Raw genomic sequence first — 19,162 nt, forward strand, 5'->3', positions numbered from 1 at the left:
TCTATGGATTTCATATTGGATTATCTGTAGCATTTTTGGCTTAGATTTTCAAAGCAGGATAAGGGGCTTGGATAGCCAATTCTCAGTCAAATTAATTAATTTCATTTCTCATTTCCTAAAATAAGTTCATCAAAATATTACAGAACTACTGCTGTAATAAGTACTGCTGGAGTTTTGCTGCTTCAGTTGTAGGGGCTCTGGATTTAATGGTGAAGCTAGAGGCTGTAATCTATGACATGGATATCATGGATTAGTTAAAGTCAACTGTGAGGACATTTTGAATTTGTTATTCATTGGTGGGGCTGTAACCCTCCTCTGGGAATTCAAGGTGCCAATCCCCCTTAAAGAAAGCATGCTCAAGAATGCACCATTTGATCTTAATGACCCAATTCTTGGCCAAGTTCTCTGCTGCATCAGCCTTTACTGGGCACATCAGAGGCAGCAGAGCAGGAAAGGTGCTGCAAAAGAAGGTGTTTCAGTGCTACAGTAAACTATGTCCTAGAGGGTATTCTACCATTAGTAGATTGCTGGAGCACAGCACAAACTAGCCACACCCCTGACTCAGTCTTATTCTGACCCCTTTACCAGCAGAATTCCTAGCTGGCTGCATAAGAAGTGAAAAGGTTTTAAAGTGGGGCTCAAGGTTTGGCCTTTTCTTCTCAAATCTTCAATTTTCATGGGAGATTGAAAAGGTCGTGACAAGTTTTCTGCAGCTCCATTTGGATACATCTGATTTCCCACTAGCCAAGTTTTAGGTCTGGGTACTTGGCAGTCATTTCAAAAGTATTCTTGGTCACTGATTTCCTCCTGGCAATGAAGAAAGGTTAGATATCCTGTCAGATTTTCTTCCATCTGTCAAACAGCCTTTGATACTGATGACCACAAGGTGCTGTGGGCATACTTCCAGGACCTGTCAGAATGGAGGAGATGTTCTCTGGCAGCTCTATTCTTTCTTTCCTGAGACGTGTCAGAAAGTATTCTAGGGTAACTGGTCACCCACACTGAGGGTTCTTACCTGCAGATTCTGTTGTGTTCTCTATTTCAGTGTGTATGTGAGGTTACTATGATAGTGAGTTGCTTTGTGCTGCAGTGCTATAAGTACGATGAAACCCATATCTACATTGGCTTTTAATTAGATCTACTCAGTGCAGATGCCTTGATTTCCTGGCCAGTTCCTTTATCAATTTTATTTGTAAATGTATCTGCTAATTTATATTTTTCACGCATGCTTTTATTTTGGTTTCCAAAGAATAATATTCCAGCTCTGAATGAGCTAGTGTTGCCAACATTTCCCAAATACCTTCCAATAATTTTGCACGAATAAACTTGAACATGTCTTTGGATGCTGCTGTGGTAATGTGCACATGTGATATTTTTTTTTTTGAGAAAGTCTTGGATATCCCTTTTTATTGCTTTGGATTAAGTCATATTAAGCCCTTTGGAAAACAAGAGGCCTCTCTGGCATTTTTCACAATCCAATGATAGCTGTGGTAATGTGATTTCTGAAGAAGGGCCCCTAAATAGCGCAAATGAGCATTGACTGTAGGGAGAGTTGGTTTGTTAGGATAGTTATAAAATCACCATGATTCTGAGTTATAATCACTAATGGTATGTCTACACTAATGGTATGTCTACCGGACAAAGTTGAATTAAGATATACAACTTCAGTTACATTAATTGTGTAGCTAAAGGCGAAGTAGCTTAACTCCGCTTTTGGCGCTGTCTACACTGTAGGAAGTCGAAGGAAGAACACTCTTCCTTAGACTTCCTGTACTCCTCGTCAGGGTTACAACAGGAGTGCCCCTTTCAGTTCGAATTAGCTGTCTTAACCACTAATTCGAACCCTGGAAGATCGACAGCGGCAGCTTCAATCTTCCTTTGCAGTGTACCTGTACCTTGAGGGTGTGTCTAGACCAGGGGTTCCCAAACTTTTTGACACGGGGATCAGTAAATCCATTCACGAACTTTTGGAGGACCGGTAACGGTCATTTGCATATTTGCATATTCATTAATCAAATGATGAATATTCAAATAAGTTGTTTCTGGTCCTCCCAAAACCCCCAGTGCCAGCTTTAGCAAAGTTTTTCATATGGTTACCCACAATATTCTTGCCAGCAAGTTAAGGAATATGGATTGGATAAATGGACTGTAAGACAGAAAGCTGGTTAGACCAGCGTTTTCCAAACTTTTTACTTTAGTTGGAACCCTTTTTTTTCAGTACTGTTTTTTGCAGCCCAAAAATATAAACACATAAAAAACAAACTGAGAAAATACCAGACATATAACATGTCTGGTATTTTCTCATTAGGTAAGTTTTATTATTACTAGATGTATCAGTTTGTAGTTTCGAACTGCCTGGCTGGTAAATGTGCTCAGGCTGCATGAGTGTGTCTGCCAGCCAGACAGTTCGCAACTACTCGAGAGGGGGAGCGGGGGAGAACAATAGAATCCCCAGGCTGGACTAACTCGTGCTTTGCGAGGGGGGGGGGAGGGGAGCAGCACCCCGAGATCTGCATATGGCCGGGTCAGTCCCGCTCCCCGCCGGCCGATTCACTCCCCCCCCCACTGCGCCTCAGGCCAACCCCACTTCCCCCAACCCCCTCCCGAACAGCCAGTTCTCCCTTGCTTCTTCTCCCAATCTCCCTTGGCCAGCCCCGCTGCCCGCGCCCATCCCTGCTTCCAGTGGCCGCTTCTCCCCCCCCCCATCTTCCCTTGCCAGCTCCCTACCCCCGAACTTGTGCCCTCCGGCAGCCCTGCTTCCACTGGCCCCCAATCTCCTCAGCCCACCCTGGCCCGATTCCCCCGTCCAGTGCTGCTTCCGGTGGCTGGCTCTCCCCTCCTCCTCTTCCCCCTCCACCCCCCGCCACCCCAGCTAGGATTCTGCCGGGAGCCTTAACATCCGGCTGCAGACTCCGCCCAGGCCGGCTGAAGGCTTTGGGGACCCGGCGCCACCCGGGCTCTCCAGGAACGCAGAACATCCCAGAAACCATGCTAAGGCCCAGTAGTTTTTTCCTGCCGCCCGGTAGCGGGCCGTGGCCCATAGTTTGGGAAACGCTGGTCTAGACTACAGGGTCTTTTTGAAAAAAAGTGACATTTTTTCGAAAAAACTTCCCCGCGTCTAGACTGCTGCCGAATTCTTTCTAAAGTAAATTGAAAGAATGCGGCAGTGTTTTCAGCCATGGAAAACCTTGTTTTATGAAGAAGAATGCCTTTTTTCAAAAGTGCTCTTTCGAAAGAGAGCATCCAGACTGTCTGGGTGCTCTCTTTCGAAAAAGCGGATTGCTTTTTCAAAAGTACTGGTTGTAGTCTAGATGCTCTTTTTTGAAAGTATCTTGAAAAAACTTCTTTCAAAAGAGGCTTGCAGTCTAGACGTAGCCTAAATGTCTTGTGTTCCATTTGGGGTAATTACATTTCCTTACCTTCATTCCCTTGCCGTTTCAGTAGGTACCAACATTTAAACTGTTTCAGAGTTGCTGTGTTGCTAGTGCAGTGGAAGAGGACTGTTACAATGCATTGGGTCTAGCTCAGGTTCTGTAACATAAACAACTTTATTAAAACTTTATTGGTATGTTGTTTGTAGTGTGCCATATTGTGCTGCTTTAATTAATTAAACATTCCATCCCAAAATTCCCCCAAGGCACCTATATTTCAGAAGCAGGGAATATGCAAAACCACATAAATCCTGGCAGTCCAGCAGCTTGGCATGAATCTCATTCATAAGCCCCAGTGGGAGTTCCAAATTAGGAGTTTCCCTTTCTAACTTGCCTTGAGGGCTTGGCCTGATAGATGTGTTCAGAGCATATCTAAACCCATACAAAAAATGGCCAAGGAGGAGGAGACAGTCCTCCTAATGAGTCTGATCATTCATCCAGAACATAGGAGATCCTTGTTTAGATCCCCACTCCGCCTTGTGAGGAAGGAACATGAATTTCATAACCTACCTCTCTGGGGCATGCCATAACCACTTACCTATGAGATGTTCTGGAATAGATCTCTCTGTCTCTCCTGTTGAACCTGTTTTGCTGTGCATAAATGATTAAATATACTTTGGGAAAATGAGGAAGTGGTTAAATAACTCACCTGGGACAGAAGAAACCCAGATTCCAGTCCATTGGCTCAAATGAATATTTAGTTATCGACATATCTTAGAGTGGTGTATTACAGACTGCCAACTCAGGAGCATTTCTAGAACAAATAACAGAAAAACCAAAAATACAAGACCTGGTAGTAAAAAATACAAAATGTGCAATACGTTCTTGGAGTGCATTAGGGACAACTTCTTGTTTCAGAAGGTGGAGGAAGTAACCAGGGAGACAGCATTTTAGTTTTTATTCTGACTGCCTTGGAGGAATTAGTCGTGGATCTGAAGGTTGAAGGCAATTTGAGTGAAAGTGATCATGAAATGATGAGGTTTCATGATTTTAAGGAAAGGAAGAAGTGAGAGCAGGAGAATAAGGTCAATGAACTTCAAAAAACCAGACATGAAACTAAGAGAATTTGTAGGTGAGTTAGTAGGGGAAGAAAATCTAATGGGAATAGGAGCACAGGTACAGAAACTTAAGTACACATCGTGCCCTTGTATTTAGATGAGATGTCAGTGAGTACTCCCCAAGTTCTGTCTCATTGTATCTGTTTCTAACACAAACCTAGAGCTAGTAAAGGGCAGAAGTTTAAATGGAAGCTGATAATATTAAAAATGAAAGTCCAGTAGCTGTGCATCAAAGCTAGAGTGGTTTTGACCTACATTATCTTCCTTGCTCGTATTCTGTGTGGTGCTAGCCCTGTGATAAGGGCAGACAACTCCAGCAATAACTTGAGAATGCAATAATGTGTCACCACTGGCTCTTTTATAAGAGGGAGTCTTGGTGTAAAATATAAGGTAAATTCTCAGCGCAGTGTTAGCTACACAGATTCTTATAACTTAAATGGGAATTGTGTGTGACCAAAGCTCCTTGCATTCTGAACTCCAGTGTTGCAGGGATGTTCATTGTTTGTAGGTTACCAGAATGAACAGATGGGCCCGGATTCTGTTCTTAATTACACCAAGTAACTGTACAAAAAGTTCTTGCTATATTCTTTCCTAAATTCAGACTTTTAATTACAGGCAGTCCCCGGGTTACATGGATCCGACTTACATCGGATCCCTACTTACAAACGGGATGAGGCAACCCCGCACTAGCTGCTTCCCCCCAGCAGACCAGGGAGATGCGAAGCTAGCGCCCCCCTCTCCCCCCCAGCAGACCAAGGAGACGCGGAGCGGCTTTTCTCAGCAGACACCTCAGCTTGAGAATAAAGGACTGAGGGAAGTGAGGTGTGGGAGAATAAAACTGAGCTCTGGAGAAATGTTTGGCTAGAGTTTCCCCTACAATATGTACCAGTTCTGACTTACATACAAATTCAACTTAAGAACAAACCTACAGTCCCTATCTTGTACGTAACCCGGGGACTGCCTGTATTGCTATTTTTTCTACAGAAAATAGTTTCTGCAAGTTTGATCATGGAAATCCTCTTTCAAATCATGATACATTAACCATATATAACAATCAGGAATATAAAAGACATGAGTCACATTTTACTGCCCTCAGTATCTATTTACATAAGAACATAAGAATGGCCAAAGGTCCGTCCAGCCCAGTATCCTATCTGCTGACAGTGGCCAATGCCAGGTGCCCCAGAGAGAGTGAACCGAACAGGTAATGATCAAGCAACCTCTCTCCTGCCATCCATCTCCATCCTCTTACAAACAGAGGCTAGAGACACCATTCCTTACCCGTCCTGGCTAATTAGCCATTAATGGACTTAACCTCCATGAATTTATCTAGTTCTCTTTTAAACTCTGTTATAGTCCTGGCCTTCACAGCCTTCTCAGGCAAGGAATTCCACAGGTTGACTATGCCCTGTGTGAAGTCTAAAGTACTGTGAGTATAAAGTCTAAAGTCCTGTGAATCTTATGCAAGCAACAGAAGAAATAATAAAACTTCAGTGTTCAAAATTGGGTATTGCTGTCAAGGTACATATTGTGTCAGATACTAAGGTCCTGATTTCATTCTCACGCTGGTGTAAATCAGAGCTAGCTCTGTACATTTCAGTGAATTACACTGATTTGAGAAGGCAATCAAGGTCTTACAGTTGACCTCCTAACCAATTAAATGTTTATCAAAATATGGCTGATATTTTGAAATTGAAAGACAGATTTGTCCTATATGTTTTAAATAGCAACCTACCTGTGACAGTCTGTACAACCATATTCACCCCTTCTATAGAACGATGATAAATCTTATACAAATTATGCTAGTGAGGTATCTTTTGAAAATTCATAATTTGCTGGTCATTATGGTCCTACCACACCATTATGTGTGGTAACATTGCATGTAAAGTTATCAGAATCTACTATATGATATTACTAAAACATTTCACAAGTCTGGAAAGCCGTCACAAACCAGTTCATGAGAGACAAAAGGCTAGCCAACAAGTACAAGTCAAGTTAAGTAGCCACTCTTTGGCAGGAAAGAACATAAGGGAAAATCTCTACAGCTTGACAGAGAAACAGCTGGGGGGTTTCTGTCCACACAGACTTTGTCTCCTGAATCTTAGCTGGAGATAATTCTGAAAGAAGAGAATGAAGGGATATAAGAGGGGAGAACAGATGCTCCAAATGATCTTTCTCTACCCACGGCATCAACAACATATGAAGAACAAAGGAAGCAGCATTGTACTGGGGGAGGGATCCTGACTGAAAGGAATTCATCCAAGAATAAGTCTGCTAAAGTGTGGTGAGAGTGAATTCAAAGAAAAGTTTCTAACTTAAGTTAGGCATTAATTGCATTTTCCTTTTATTTCCTTGTAACCAATCCTTGACTTTTATAACTTATTACTTGTAGTCACCTAAAACCTGTTTTACTGTAGTTAATTTTATAGTTTTATCTAAACCAGTGGGTTTAGATTGAAGTGTTTGGGAAACACCATTTAGGATAACAGGATCTTTGCATATAATTTTCTATTAATCATATGATAGATTTTATATGAGCTTATATGGTAGAGAAAAAGCTGGGCAGTACAGCCCTGTGTATTTCTGGGGGGAAGGCTGAGATTGGGAATATTCTTATGTTATTCTGAAGTGAAATTGAACAGTGGCTGGCTATAGTACTCACACAATATAACTGGGAGTAATTTATATACTGGAAGCTGTGTGTGAGCAGACTAGGAAAGGTAGCTCTCAGCAAAGCAGTGTAAACAGCACTCCATCTGGCAGAAGTGAGGGGACACACTTGTTCATCAGTCCAGATTGTCACCTTGTCACACTAGCATTTTGAAAGCCACTTGCTTTTAGAAATCTAGCAACGGGGAAACAATGTGAGCCTGACACCTGTTTACATTGTAGTTCTCTGGTAGTGTATTACTTGGAAGAATCTCATTAATGAGTGCACTTAACCCACGTGAGTGACTTTCACCGTCACTGTTCTAAATATAAATGTCACAGGACATTTTGCTGCAGGCAAAAAACAAATTACACTGACGTGCATATAAGACCAATCTTCTGATGTATCCCTCCTTTAAAAATCCTAAGTGTTGTAAGCTATAGAAAAAGTAGTTGCAGAATTGCTTATCTACATTCTGGAGTTATAGTTACTATTTATTATATAAAGCTGACAAATCTGTACAGTGAACCCCTCCTCAGTGACTTCTCACTGTATCTGTGAAGTTAGAACAAGGTTTTGCTTTGTTGGCATCCTAGAAGTGCAAATGCTAACGTGGTTATGAAAGGTTTCACACCTTTTTTATATATATGAACAGAACTTGCAATTTTAAATTAGCATCGTGAAGAAAGCAACATTGCCTGAGTTCCCATGCACAGGCGTCTTGCAAAATGAGCATACGGATGTGCTATATAGTTTGAAGTTTCTCTGATCAAATGTAATTTGAACTGGCTATAGCCTTTTTCTGTGAATGACTGATTCTGACCGGGAAAAAAAACACTTAAAATATCTTATTTTTCATTTCACCAACAAGAATATTTGTCCTACAATACATTTCATTTTATATATATATATATATATATATATATATATATATATATATATATATATATATATTTGAGGGGGGAGGAACATTTATCACTCTGTACTTTTTTCTTTACCTTTGTGTTGTTTACTTTCTTTTGTTTTCCTACCTTAGGCCAGGTGACTCAGTCTCTCCCTGCTACTTCTTGATGCCTGAAATAGCTTTCCTGGAGGCAACACTTCCTGTCTGTGACTGACAAGAAGCACTGTTTCTGGTGGGATGGATTTTCTCCATCTTTCTTTGTTTCCTTCAGTCTCTGCCTCTCCTTTCTCTGTTGTAATCCTTTTTCTATTTTTTATCCCCTGTTCCCTCAGGCTAGGACTACACTGCAGAGTTTTTGAACAAAAACAGTTGTTTTTGTGCAAAAACGCATGGAGCGTCCACACCTCAAGCACAAGCAAAACAAAAGAACAGAGGGGTTTTTCTGTTTTCCTCCTTCTATGAGAAATAACTCTTTTTGCACAAGAGTTCTTGCAGAAAACAGTGTGTGTGGGCAGTAAACAGGGGGGTTTTGAGCAAAAAGAGGCAATCGAAAATGTCCAGGTGCCCTGGTGGCCATTCTGTAAATAGCAATCAGAGTTCCTTTTGAGAGAGCGTCCATGCAATCTGGATGCTCTCTTTCGCAAAAGCGCATCGCTCTTTCAATGCACTTTGCAGTGTGGACGTGCTCTTGTGCAAGACGTTTTTGCGGAAGATCTCTTCCACAAAAAGCTTTTTGCACAAGAAGGCTGTAGTGTAGACATAGCTTCAGTGTACTTTTCCTTGTTATTACACTTCATTTCTCCTTCCTCTGTTTTCTCACCTTCACATTATCCTCTTTTCTGTCAACTTCCTTTTCTCTCCACAGTCGTTATCCTCTCTTTTCTCTTCTATTTGAGTTCAACTTCTCGCCCATTTTTTGGTTTATCCTCTCCTACAACCATTTCCTTTCTGATTTCCTTTCTGCCATGCAGAGGTTTCCCTTCCTTTGCTGTTGATTTCCAGAAAATATCCCTCACATTTTCAGCCTGCAAGTCCACATATTATCTTCCTACCTCTAGCAATGCGTGTAGTGCTCTGTACTATCTTTAGGAAGATTCTTCTAGTCTTTGCTTGTGTGTGAGAGAGAAAGCAGGCAATTTTCAGAATCTTAACACAGAGCACAGAGCACTCAGTACAGATAGTCCTTAAGTCCCCGAAGACTGGAAATGTAGGAAGGTGGAAGACAACTGTGAGAAGCAGGAACTCCTGTAAAATGTGGGGGATTTGGCAGCCGTGTGTTTCTTTATGTCTACTGTGTTATTCCCCAGGGAACAGAACTGAAGGCAAACATATGAATGTGCTAACACTGATACCATTAGACATGAGACTTTGCTATTGGCTTATTTTTTGGGTTTTGAGCTTTAAGTCTTAATGTTGCTTCATTGTTCTGTTGTCTTTAGACTGTCATCAGGGATTACACTTTTATATTACAATGGTTTTACGGTGTCCTAGAACTGCTTGTAAACTCTATCTATAGAAATATCTCTATGCTACCAGTGTCTTGCTGGCCAGAAAAATTTCAGTAAAAACTGAATACCGTTTGAGTGCCATTTCTTTATATATGTTCCTTAGGAACTGGACTGAGACTACCAACATTTCACACAAACCATTATTCAAACATTACAAAATAATTTCTGGTCATTACTGATCTTGGCCAGATCCAAAACAATAATGTGAAAGACTGTAGCCCAATAGCCAATCACCTATACTGCCATCAGTCCTTTAATAAAAGTGTCTCCCTTAACATAGTTACTCTATAAGGGAAAAATTAAAAAAAGAAAGAAATACCGATAGAAAAAGTGAATGGCTATCTCAGAAAGAGAGGATTGCTTTCATTATCAGAAAGCTTTATACACAGTGCCTGTCATGACCTCAAGGCTGTAATATTTTGCCCCTATTAATTTAAAACTGTGTTCTGTACAATACATATCACCAATACAGTCAAACTGCCTAGCATTTGTCAGTGCCAGTGGGAAGTCTTATACAGATACTGTAACATTTAAATAGGAAATACGGAACTCATTAAAAGCTGGGGAAGTGACCTAAAATGTAACAATACCAATTAGCGGTATATAATTACTGTACTGACCTACTTAGTTAGACTTAACACAAAGCAATAATTTCATTAATAAGAACCCGAGTGAAAGCCATTTAGATACATAAGTGTTATCTTGCCTATGAAGAGGGATATTTATGTTTCTTTCCTGACTGTGAATGTTATGAACAAGAATTGAGATTGCATTATATCTTCTTTATACAGAAAGGAACATGGCCTCAGACTTCCAAATCTATTTATTTATTTACCTAAAGATGCAGTGAAGCTCCTAGTGGGATTTTCAAAAGTGCCTCCACACCTACCTGTATCTTTAGATACCGGAATAAAAAAAATTCACCTGTGACTAGCATGACATATTAGATATTCCATAGAGATTCATTTAATTTCCTTCCACTGTGGTGATTCTTCATTAGATACAGGAACAGCAGCTAGAGAAGAACAAATAGACACTGTTAGCTGTCACATTCTTCAGCACTTCCAATATATTTTTATTTATTTATTTCAGTAGTCCATTGTCTAAGCCTCTGGCTGTATTTACATTAATGTATCATCATTAATAAGACCTTTAATAACATGCTGCCAGCAACTAAGAAAAATCAAAAGACAGTCCCTCAGATCTTTCTTCCATAATGCACCATAAAAAGTGAAAGCAACTCTTCCTACACCTTTCCAGAAACATCCTTTAACTCAAACACTTTCTATCTTGAGTTGATCTCAGGAAAAAAGTCTGAGCAAACAAAGAGGCTCTAACACATTGCTCTTAAGTTCAACAAACTTGAACACCGGGAAAGCAGAATGGGGTCAATTCCAGAGTCATGGACACTCCAGAGCAAATGACTTGCCTTCAAGCCCCCTTGGAATTCAAACACTGTTATTAAAAACACCATGGCTGATCTCAGTTCTTAGGAGGATGCATACATCAGGGACAGAGACAGAGTAAAGCAGTCAGGATGCTCAGCATGCATGGTTTTATAGATTAGCACTAACACACAAAACTACACGTTTAGCAATTCAGATTTTCAAAACGGTCTAGGAGATTTGGATGCCCAGCTGAGGTGTCTGATTCCCCCGTGGTGGAGTTGAAAATCCTGATTAGAAGCAATTACAAAGCCAGTAGGATATACAGAGAACAGGTACAATGTGCTCAATGCAGCTTTCATTGCTAATTAAATCAGTTACTGAGTTTTGCACCAGAGCAAGTTTCCATAGAGTGTATTACTCTAGTCTAGTATAGAGATGACAAAGGTATAGATTATTAGATGGTAAAGACCATAGCCAAGAAAAGATCCATAGAGAAGCATAGATGTAAAACAGCATGATTCCATTTCAGAGCAAATTAGGGCCCAAACAACCCCTGAGTAATGAAGGGTGAGTATCCCATGTGCAAAGAGAGCGCACGCCACCTCACCCAATTTGTTTAGAAGCTTTTCCATGCCGATCTGTGTGTCTGCCATCTAGCCTGGAGTGAAATTCAGCCAACTCATGTTTATCAGTGCCTCATTTTAGAAGGCCATCCGTGCCTCATGTCAGGAAAGCACAAGATGGTACCATCCAAGTCTGATTGGGAAAAAGCATAGTGCTGATGATAAATATGCTGCTGTAATTGCCAGCCCAGTGACTCACAGTCTCGATGTGTTCTCCATGAGAGGAGAGTCCCTTGCTTGGCTTGGAATCATGGAGATCCTAAGTCTATGTACAAGTGTTCTTATCCCTGGGGACAGTGAAGTTAACATACGTTCCTCCACTGCCAGACCAGATAAGGATATTTTCAGCTGGGAAGGATAACTTGAGGTGCAGCAAATCTGACTGTACATCAGAACAACTCTTCATGCAACACCATTAATTGCTTTTTCATTCCAGTTCATGATTTTTTATGTATTGCCAGAACTATATCAAGAGTAACTCACTTTGTTTAGGATACTCGAAAGTCCTATGTTGTCCAAGCCTAAACATATTGGATTTGTTTTAATGTCTTTGGGCTCATGTTGCTATTTAGCTTTCATCGTTATATGATATGTATATGTTTTGTTTATCACTCATTAAGGCTTAGCTGAAACTGGCTGACTTTGTACTATGACAGCAAAGAGCAATTTGCTGCAGCTGCACTTATATAGTCTATTGATATTTATGATTACTCATTTTCCCTTTGTTTGCAATTATACACGTCGTCCAAAAAACTGCTCCTAAATATATATCTACATACTTAGGACATTAGTAATGTTGTGCATCATTATTGATTTGGCATATAGACACTTATTGCAAGCCATCCGACTCTCTTAGAAGCGCAGAAAAGGGTCCCAAATTTCACCCTTTTTTCATCCGCTACATTTGAGCTTCACTGAATTATAAGAATGAGGTTCAAATGCTGGCTGATGGAAATATCTATCCTGATGTACCATTACAGGCATTTTCAAGTGACGCTTACAAATCTGATACCCCCTTTGTAGTTCAGCTTACTTAAGTAATATATGTCCATTTCAGCAAACTCAGACCAGAGAGAATAATCTTGGAATTCACTCAAATTGCTACTCATGAACTATAAAAATCAAAACAATGTGACCACTGAATGATAGAACTACTGGCCTCTAGCCAAATATTCCCACTTTTTAGGAGCCTCGTCAGATTTTATTCTGCAGCATTTAAGAATTCTTATTGGGAAGCAATAAATGACAAGTGCATGTTAAGTAAGAAACATACAGGCAGGGATATATCAATTGAACATATTGAATGACCTATTAAACTCGATCAGTTGGTTCAAATACAAACTGAACATTGATTTTAGAACAGCATGCATGGGCAGAGGACCAAATTGGCCACATGCCATCTGTTTTTCTTCACAAATGGAAAATATTCCTGAGAAGGGGGAGAAAATATCTGCAATACCAGCCAAAGCTTTCAGAATTTATTCAGGAAAGTTCCTATTGAGTCAATCAGAATTTTGCCCTGAGTAGGAACTTCAGGCTCGAGATTTATATTCATGTATATTTGGCTGTTCCATTATTCAAATTAATAGCAGAAGTGTGTTCAAATGGGATTTTTTTTTATTTTTAAGCAAGGAAAGTGACAAGTTCTTGGCAATCATCTGAAGTTGAGAAAACACTGTGTGAAACTGATGAATAATAAATATTTTATGGGGATTTTTTTCTTCGCTTTTTTTACAGGAAGAAATCTTTTCTGTTTTCAGCTCTGTATGCTGCCTTTATATTTGGTGGTCGGCACCTAATGAACAAACGAGCAAAATTTGAACTGAGGAAACCGCTAGTGCTCTGGTCCCTGAGCCTTGCAGTCTTCAGGTAGGCCTTTTTTACACAGCAAGGAATTGTTTGCATTAGTTTATTCACTGGATTAAAGGAGATTCAGCCATAACAAGAGCATCAAGATGACAAAATTTGTACCTGACTAAATATTTTTTTAGTTGTGTCGTTTAATGGGTTTGAGTCCTCCAACCTCTTCCTCACTCCAAAATATTCCTGTTTTGCCTGTCATATCACAAACATTTTTAAAGGAGGAAACTAATCACCAATCTCTTTAAGAGAAGCGATTAAATCAGAAAATAATTTTGTATTTTTGTGATAACCAAGCTTTCTTAGTGATCTACACGGCAGAATGAAATAAGCTAATTAGAGTGTTAGCTTTGTTTCCATTTGTAGTTTAATATTACATTTACGTAGTTATGTTAGTAGAATCTTTAAGCCATACTGTTACCCTGGCATACATCTGGAATAACTTTGAGGACATCAGTGAAGTTACACTGGTATACTGAGATCAGAATCTGACCCGTGGGTTATTCCAAGAAGTTAAAATAAAAACATGGTTAATTCAGTGGTAAGAGAGGACAAGAGGAGGTGGGAAATAATCTTACTCTGCTGGGTGCTACCTCCTCAGACCCAGCAGTGAGTCTGACTGATCTAAATGATAGCTTTGCGCCAATATCCCTTCTGGGTACATATGGTACCCACTAGAGATGTTAGTGTGTAGTCATTTATACGATTAACCGATAAGCCTGGATTTATTGAATAATCCTAATGACTACATGCACCCCGCCACCCACTTTCCCACTGCCTCCCATAGAAACAGCAGCAAGGGAGGGCAGACGAGCTGGTGCATAGAGGGAGCTGGTTTCTAGGCCAGCTCCTGCCTGTGTGCAAAGGTGTAACTGCTGAAAAATTCAGTGGTTACACGTTTACAAAAATAAACATTTGCTAACATCTCCAGCATCAATTCTAACATCAGTTCACCAACCGCAATCAGCGAATGTACAAAGAAACTAGGTATTGTGAATTCTGCATAAAACAGATTATTGGTGTTTATGTGGAACATGTGTTAGAATTCACTGTGCAGCATGAAAACAATTTGTAAACCAGTATCTGATGCCACGGATAGCTGCATATATTTTTGACATATTTTTAATAACTCCATGGATTATTCATTAGAGCAGTTCATAAACCCATGATGCGGGATTGCAAAGTGAACAGAGATGTCAGTAGAGCTCTTATGCGGGTTTGCAAATTCTGTCGCAGACTGTTAGTTTGAGTGTTTGTCTTCTCTTTGATTAAATGGCAGGTGTGATTTTTAAAAATATGTTGGCAAGTTTTAACAGTCTAAAACCTAATTTAGAGAGGGAAAGGTGTATTTTAGATTGACTCAACCAGCTAGCCAGTGTTTGTTTGTGCCTTCTGTGCACTATAGCTTTACAACAAGTTTGAGTGTGCTAGTTAAGATGGCCTTCCACAGCATTTCCCAAATGCTAAAGTGACCCACCAATGCATTTTGTCTTTTGTTAGCGAGTCACCATTCCATAGTTACATATATGCACTCTCTACACCAGCACTGCCACTCTAATCCCAGCTGGGTGCAGAAGGGAGACTCCAGGGGTGAGAGAATGGAAAGCAATCCCACCCTAATCTCATCCCACAGGGCAGCTCCTATCCCATGTGGGTGAGCCAGTTCCCCACTCCAGGTCTGGCCAGCTCTCCACTCAGGTTTGGCTCTACCATCCTTCCATCACTGAAGGGCATCCACAAATCAAATCTGAGTGAGTGGTCTTGCGACCCAGTGCACAGGGTTATAGGGGTGCATAGACCAAACCTGAGTGGCACTGTGACTCCATGATCACTGTGCCCAGAATGGGGAGCCAAGTTCAGATCCACTGGATAGGAGACACTGCTCCAGACAGGCCTGGTCCCCTTCCCCAATAATTGGAGCCTCTTCTTATGCTGGTCTGGGAAAGATATGTGTTTACCTAAGCCTGGGTCAGTAATCAACTGGTTAATCCAGACCTAGTCACGGCAACCAATTTAGAAACTTTCTGTGACTCATTGATAGGTCAATACCCACTGTTTGGGAAACAGTATGCTTAAAATCATCAGAATATTTTGACTAGAGAAGACTTGAGTGTCCTGATTAAATTCTACATTAAGCTTTTTCATTTTAGCTATGTATTATTTCTTGAAAAATTCAACTAGTGCTGCATTCTCCACTTCCTATCCCACCTGGGCCCATGGGATGCTGGGCATGAGTTGGCATTTGCTATACTTTATCCTAGAAGTTGCTGACTATCAGTGATTGGTGAACAGCTTCCTAGATGGTATTCAATTTGAAGATGAATTTGTAAAGTGATTTAGGATCCATTTGAATGCAAAATGCTTGTAATTACAGTCCAGTTGCTGATAGCATATAGCTGTTAGTGGTTAGATGTCTTCTGTGACATAGTGGAAGTTTCCTTCCCAAACTGAGAAAGTGTACTGCGATTTCATAACTGTCTTTGAAAAAGGTCATTATGATTTTTTTTAAATTGCATTCAGTGCAGACTGCCCCCAGGCTGACATGTGTTGAAGTAAATATATAATAATGATGACCTGATAGAGAGAGAATGAATCCATAATAATGCATAAACTTGTGATGGAGAGTTCTTATTAAACTAGTTTTCAGTATCTCTTCTTTGATACACAATTTCCAGTTCCATCCTTAGGGCCTTCAGTCACTCCCACTCTCATCCAAGTGTGCTACACTTAATCCAGTGTGGTTTCTGCTCTAATCTTTGCCAGTGAGTATAATGCTTTTGCTAGGCCCCCACAGGAATATGGATCACAAAATAAATATGAGCCAACAACAATGCAATGCAATTGTGAAAAAGCTAATAATCATTTTGAGGTGTAAGAACAGGAGTGTTGATTCTAAGACATGAGAGGTAATTGTTCTGTGGTAGATAATAACCCATAGCATCATGAGCTTTTGTGGGCACAACCCACATCTTCAGATGATTCATCTGAAGAAGTGGGTTGTGCCCACGAAAGCTCATGATACCATCTACATGTTTTATTAGTCTTTAAGGTCTGCTAGACTATTCGTTGCTTAAGTTTTTTCCAGTTACAGATTAACGCGGCTACCCCTCTGAAGCTTTGGAACACATTGGCATGAAAGGGAAATGTCTGCTAAAAACTTCAGGAATATTGGATAGAATTCGAGCCTTCTCTTATGCATACAGATTCCCATCTGCAATAGGGAAATCCTTTTTTTATCTACAGTATTTCTCCTTAGCTTTTCTTGCTTTCTGTTGAAATTATATTACTTTTATTATATCAGAGAGTTTAACAATCCATGTTCTTATCTGCTAGAAAAGAAAATAGAATAGAATAGAAAAATAGAATAGAAAATTCTGTCTGCCAGGCAATGAGTTGGCCATTCTTCAGTCTGTATCGGTGTGCCTTTTCTTGCCAAGATCATTAAAATATGGTGACATCTACAATAGGAATGTAGCTGTGCTTCTTAGCAGCAATAAAACACAAATTATTGAGAACTTAATAAGAGTTCATTAATTTAGTCAAAGATGAATTTTAGATATAGAATCATAGAAATGCAGAGCTAAAAAGGGCCTCAAGAATTCATCAAGTCCAGGCACTGTGGTGAGGCCCCAAGTAAAGCTAAACCATTCCTACAGGTGTTTGTCCAACCTGTTCTAAAAAGCCTTCAAGGATGGACACTCCATGAGCTCCCTTGAAACCTATGATAGGACTTAATTACCCTAATAGTTAGAAATGTTTTTTTAGTATATAACTTGAAACTTCACTACAGGCAGTCCCTGGGTTACATACAAGATAGGGACTGTAGGTTTGTTCTTAAGTTGAATCTGTATGTAAGTCGGAACTGGCGTCCAGATTCAGCCGCTGCTGAAACTGATCAGTTTCAACAGCGGCTGAATCTGGACACCAGTTCTGACTTACATACAGATTCAACTTAAGAACCCCAGGCATCCCCAAGTCAGCTGCTGCTGAAACTGATCAGCAGCTGATTCCAGGAAGCCCGGGGCAGAGCAACTCTGCCTCGGGCTTCCTGTAGTCAGCCGCTGGTCAGTTTCAGCAGCGGCTGACTTGGGGACGCCTGGGGCATAAACTGATCAGCAGCGGCTGAATCAGGACTCCTGGGGCATAGCAGCTGGGGTGCTGCCGGGTTGGTCCAGTAGCGCCAAGGAGCGGTGCTGCGGGACCAACCGGCAGCGCCCCACCTGCTCTACCACAGGCCCCGGGCTTTGCTCCACGTCTCCCTGGTCTGCTGGGGGGGTGGGGGGGGCACTAGCTGCGTCTCCCCCCAGCAGACCAGGGAGCCGTGGAGCAAAGCAGCGGAGGACCCGGGCCGGACCGCGGTGCTTCCAGATCAGCGCCGCGGTCCGGCCCGGGTCCTCCACGGCTTTGCTCGGCGTCTCCCTGGTCTGCAGGGAGGACCCGGGGCCGGACCTGCGGTGCTTCCAGTTCAGCTGAGCAAAGCCGCGGAGGACCCGGCCGGACCCGCGGCGCTTCCAGCTGATCTGGAAGTGGTCGCGGGTCCGACCAGGGTCCTCCGTGGCTTTGCTCTGCAGGTATAGTTTTGTCGACAAAAAGTCCACTTTTGTCGACAAAACCCTGTAGTCTAGACACACCCTTGCTGTCCACTCCCTTTTTCAAGTCATTAATGAAAGTATTGAATGGTATTGGATGCAGAACTGAACCCGGGGCACCCCACAAAATACGTCCATCCTAATTTAACAGCAAATCATTGATAACTACCTTTGGAGTATGGTCTTTCCACCAGTTATGCACTCAACGCTGTAGTGCAGGGGTCAGTAACCTTTTCAAACCAAAGAGCGAAACTCGGGAGCCATAAGTTGCCGACCCCAGCTATAGTGATTTCATTTAGACCACATTTCCCTAATTTACTCAGGAGAATGTCATGTCAAGTCAAGCCTTACTAAACTCAAGATATTTCTCCTCTGCTGCTTCCCCCCGCCACTATACTGGTGAACCTGTCAATGCACGTAGCGAGCAGAATTTTGGAAGGCGAAAATTGACTTGTTTTTTTCTTTGGAAATGTTGCCAATTTTCAAACATTTGTCTCAGCTGTAATGTCATTTTGCAATAAAAATAGTTTTATAATAGTAATAGGGAAAACTTCAAAAAAAGTTTCAAATTTTGAAACATAAAAATGTAGTTTTTCTTACGTTTTCTTAAGAATGTAGGCATTTGTTTCCTCTCACAGGCCAATTGATCCACTTCAAGTATGAGAGACTTCAGAATAATTCTTTGGTACGGTCTACAATTATTTTAGTCTTATTCAGCTCTCACATTTTAATTACATAAGCAACATGTACTGTACCCATCTCAGTTCTGTGATGAAGTTCCATATGGTTCAATTTTTGAACCTTTGCTGTTCTTGTTTCCCCTCATTCAGCTGCATAATTTCAGCTACAAGATGTTTAACAATTAACCACTATCACTGTGGTTATGTTGCTGACAGAGAGGTTTATTTTTCAATCTAAATTACCTGGGGAAGTGATTTGATTAGATGTTAGATTGGTATTCAGTCCTGGATGCTTGAACATTTCCTGAAGTTAAATTCTTAGAGAATGCAACTAATTTGAGTTTCCAGTTCCCTCTAGATAAAGTTATTTTATATCCCGTAACAAAGGTTCATCTTTGAAACTTATTTCTTAGCTACAGTATACAGCAAAAATGTCATGCCTCCATTTCTAGGATATGGCTGAGCTGTGAA

At 40.9% G+C, this 19,162-nt stretch overlaps 1 protein-coding gene across 6 annotated transcripts in view; it reads left to right on the plus strand.

Moving 5' to 3' along the window:
- ELOVL6 (ELOVL fatty acid elongase 6) overlaps positions 1 to 19,162 on the plus strand; it is a 112,555-nt gene that overhangs the window by 63,165 nt on the left and 30,228 nt on the right. For 3 of the 6 annotated variants that reach the window (XM_006119276.5, XM_075929724.2, XM_075929725.2), the window contains exon 2: positions 13,300 to 13,431. The exons of 1 other annotated variant lie outside the window; for it this stretch is intronic. In XM_006119276.5, coding sequence (XP_006119338.1) covers positions 13,300 to 13,431 — 132 coding nt within the window. Of the gene's footprint in view, positions 1 to 8,194; positions 8,276 to 13,299; positions 13,432 to 19,162 lie in introns of those variants that run through there. 2 more of the 6 variants (XM_075929726.2, XM_006119277.5) reach the window with 2 other exon arrangements.

Source organism: Pelodiscus sinensis, chromosome 4, assembly GCF_052426305.1.
Source record: "Pelodiscus sinensis isolate ZL-2025 chromosome 4, ASM5242630v1, whole genome shotgun sequence".
Taxonomy (NCBI): domain Eukaryota; kingdom Metazoa; phylum Chordata; order Testudines; family Trionychidae; genus Pelodiscus; species Pelodiscus sinensis.